We start from the raw sequence: 2,869 nt of genomic DNA on the forward strand, positions 1-2,869 counted from the left end.
AATCTATCTCCTCAAATGTATTTAAATCAATGGCAGCTGTAAAAGGAACAATTATGAAAAAACACAAGTTAGATTCAACACTTGAAGTCATTTTTAAAATGCATGCATATTGAAATTGATGTTGGGTATGAGTCTTTCTATAACTTTTAGGACATGATCATCAAGTTTGATAATCAAGTTTATTTTGAAGTTAGTTTTGAACTATTTTAAATCAAGCAGCTAGAATTATTTCGCCATTGTTAATGTAATTAATTTGCCAGATCTCTGAAGTAGGTAGGTAGCAATTTCAGCCAGTCTCCAGGAGACGCTGAGATGGAATCTCAGTTCACATTGAAATTTCATTCATATAGACATGAAATAGCTTACGATGTGTATGTAACAATTCACATACATATTTTATGTTTTATGTTGAAATTAATTATGCCAAACACTAAATTTAAATAGAATTGAGCATCTCAAGCAAATCAACACCTTTTCCTGAGTCTCCCATTTCTGCTCACGTTTTCACCATTCTATTATTTATGCTCCTGGGCTGGAAACGTTGATTTCTCTTTGAATCCCCCTACTTGCCACCCTCATGCCTAATTAGTCACAAAGTCCTAAAATAAGTCTCTAATTTTGTTTTAAATCATTTGTACTATTTCAGAAACTTATTCCTGAATTCTGGATCACAACCAGCAGAAATGTTGACTGCCCTGATTTCTTTCTGACTAGCCTAAGGCATAATACCTACGTTTCCTGTCAAATTCCTTACTCTTGCTTTGGTAACATCATTCTTCTGCTCAAAAACATTTCATGTCTCTTTCTCTGCCTTTCTTATAAGGAAAAAAAAAATACAAATTCCATAGCCTGGAATTCAAGACCTGCTGAATGCACCATGAACTCTTATTATTTACANCAAATTCCATAGCCTGGAATTCAAGACCTGCTGAATGCACCATGAACTCTTATTATTTACAAGTTACTATTATTTGCAGCACCTAGGGATATAGAGAGTTTGCAATAAATGGTTTCTATTGACTGTATTTCACCTTTTAACTTTATATAGGCCTCTTCTGCAACTAAATTTCTTTTTTTCTTATCTCAAAATATATCCTTCAAAATTGAGATCAAACATTATGTTTTCTGCAAACCCTTCCTCATCTCTTCCATATGAAGTGAAAACATATTCACTCACGTTTTTTATTCACCATATGTTATAAGCACTTGCTATGCTCCAAATAATCAAAAATGCATATTGTAGCCTGCTTTAAGGTGCTTACTTACCTTGGATTCCAGTGAGACTTCATGGAATGTGCTGCAAACTCAATAAACAAAGGTGAAGGGAAAGGAAAGCTCTGTTGAGTCAGTGAATCTTGAGCATCTTGAAAATAGTGAAAGATATTTAAGTCAGAGTGAATAGTGCTATAAAGACAGAGAGGCTTGAAACACAGAGCAGAGTTCAAAATCCAAAAACAAATTTGTCTTGACTTGAGAGTAGATACAAAGATGGGGTGGGGACAACCAGAAATGAGACAGGGACCATTTTTAAAAGCACTGGTTATGCCAAGTTAAGAATTATGCCTGAAACATAGTTGGCACTCAATGAACATCTATTCAACGAGTGAATCACTTTATCTACTGATAGTATATTAATTCTTTATGTTTAAATATTTCATATTTAATAATTCACTAGTTTGTGCCTTGGTTCATTGAAGAAAACCTGTGTATTTACACTCTCTTGTCAGTACTCCATCTGTAGTAGATCCTTAACCTGTTATTGTAACAATTAGAAATGTTCCTACTAATGTGAGTACCAAAGTGCAGAGTTCTGAAAGTTAACATGTGTAAGCATAATGTTCATATCTATTTGTGTTTCTCTTTTTTCTTTTTCTAGGGTCAGACATTGTTCAATGGTTAATAAAGAACTTAACTATAGAAGATCCAGGTAAATAAATCATTTTCCCATTGCTAGAATTTTTGTGTGTGTGTCATTTTAAGAAATATGTTTTCTCAGGGCTATGTAATTTGGCAAGCAAACAAACTTCGTGAAAAATTATAATTAAATTTGAACTGTGCTTTTAGCATTTACACAAATTTTATGGTAGACAATGTATATTTAACTAAAATTTAGTATTTTTTTTTTCCTTTTTGTCTTTTTCCGTGTCTGGCAACGGGTCGCAACCCTCAGTGTCGCCCCCGTACNTAGCAGTGCGCCACCGGGCCGGCCCAAATTTAGTATATTTTTACAATTTTTTTACATATTTCGTGTCTCATTTATGTTAGTTGATTCAGGTGATTGGTGATTGTTAAAACAGATCAGCTGCATACATATCCATAAATAATTGCACATATATTAGGAAGTAATAAAATGTCCCTTTATGAGATACATAAAAGTAAATCTCATTAATTTATAAAATTCCCTTAACTCCATTTACGAATGAGGTTGAAAATAATGTTTTTGTAATTCTCGTTTTTGTATCATATACATGTGTGTTTATATGTTTTAACACTTATTTAAATCATGAACCTGTTCACTGTCATGGACATTGTATCTATTCTGCAGCAGAAAACTAATTTCCAGAGTTAGGGAACAATTTCTGCCAGGTCACACTTTGCATTGCCTCGAACAAGTTTCTGCATAGGTGAGGCATTTAATGATTTTTTTAAAATATCATGTAAGAGCCTTCACATGCGGCAAAAAATTTATATCAATGAAACAAAAATAAGATGTACTAGCATATTGTTTAGAGAAGATGCTGAGAAAACAGAAAGAAATAGCCTGTGAACAACTGGGATTGCAGTCACTGCTTATGACATGATAGAGGTTGGTACTGATTTGCTAACTGGTGCAACACACCGTCCCACCAATTAGAGAGGAATCTGGCAC

At 33.6% G+C, this 2,869-nt stretch overlaps 1 protein-coding gene across 1 annotated transcript in view; it reads left to right on the top strand.

The window, feature by feature from the left end:
- The window catches only part of LOC103598563 (regulator of G-protein signaling 7-like), a gene marked incomplete at its 3' end in the record, with an annotated part of 164,908 nt that overhangs the window by 105,327 nt on the left and 56,712 nt on the right, over window positions 1-2,869 (top strand). Inside the window, exon 2 of the mRNA XM_008582570.1 lies at window positions 1,877-1,927. Coding sequence (XP_008580792.1) covers window positions 1,877-1,927 — 51 coding nt within the window. The remainder of the gene's footprint in view (window positions 1-1,876; window positions 1,928-2,869) is intronic.

The sequence above is a fragment of the Galeopterus variegatus genome, unplaced genomic scaffold (assembly GCF_000696425.1).
Source record: "Galeopterus variegatus unplaced genomic scaffold, G_variegatus-3.0.2 Scaffold2669, whole genome shotgun sequence".
Lineage (NCBI taxonomy): Eukaryota > Metazoa > Chordata > Mammalia > Dermoptera > Cynocephalidae > Galeopterus > Galeopterus variegatus.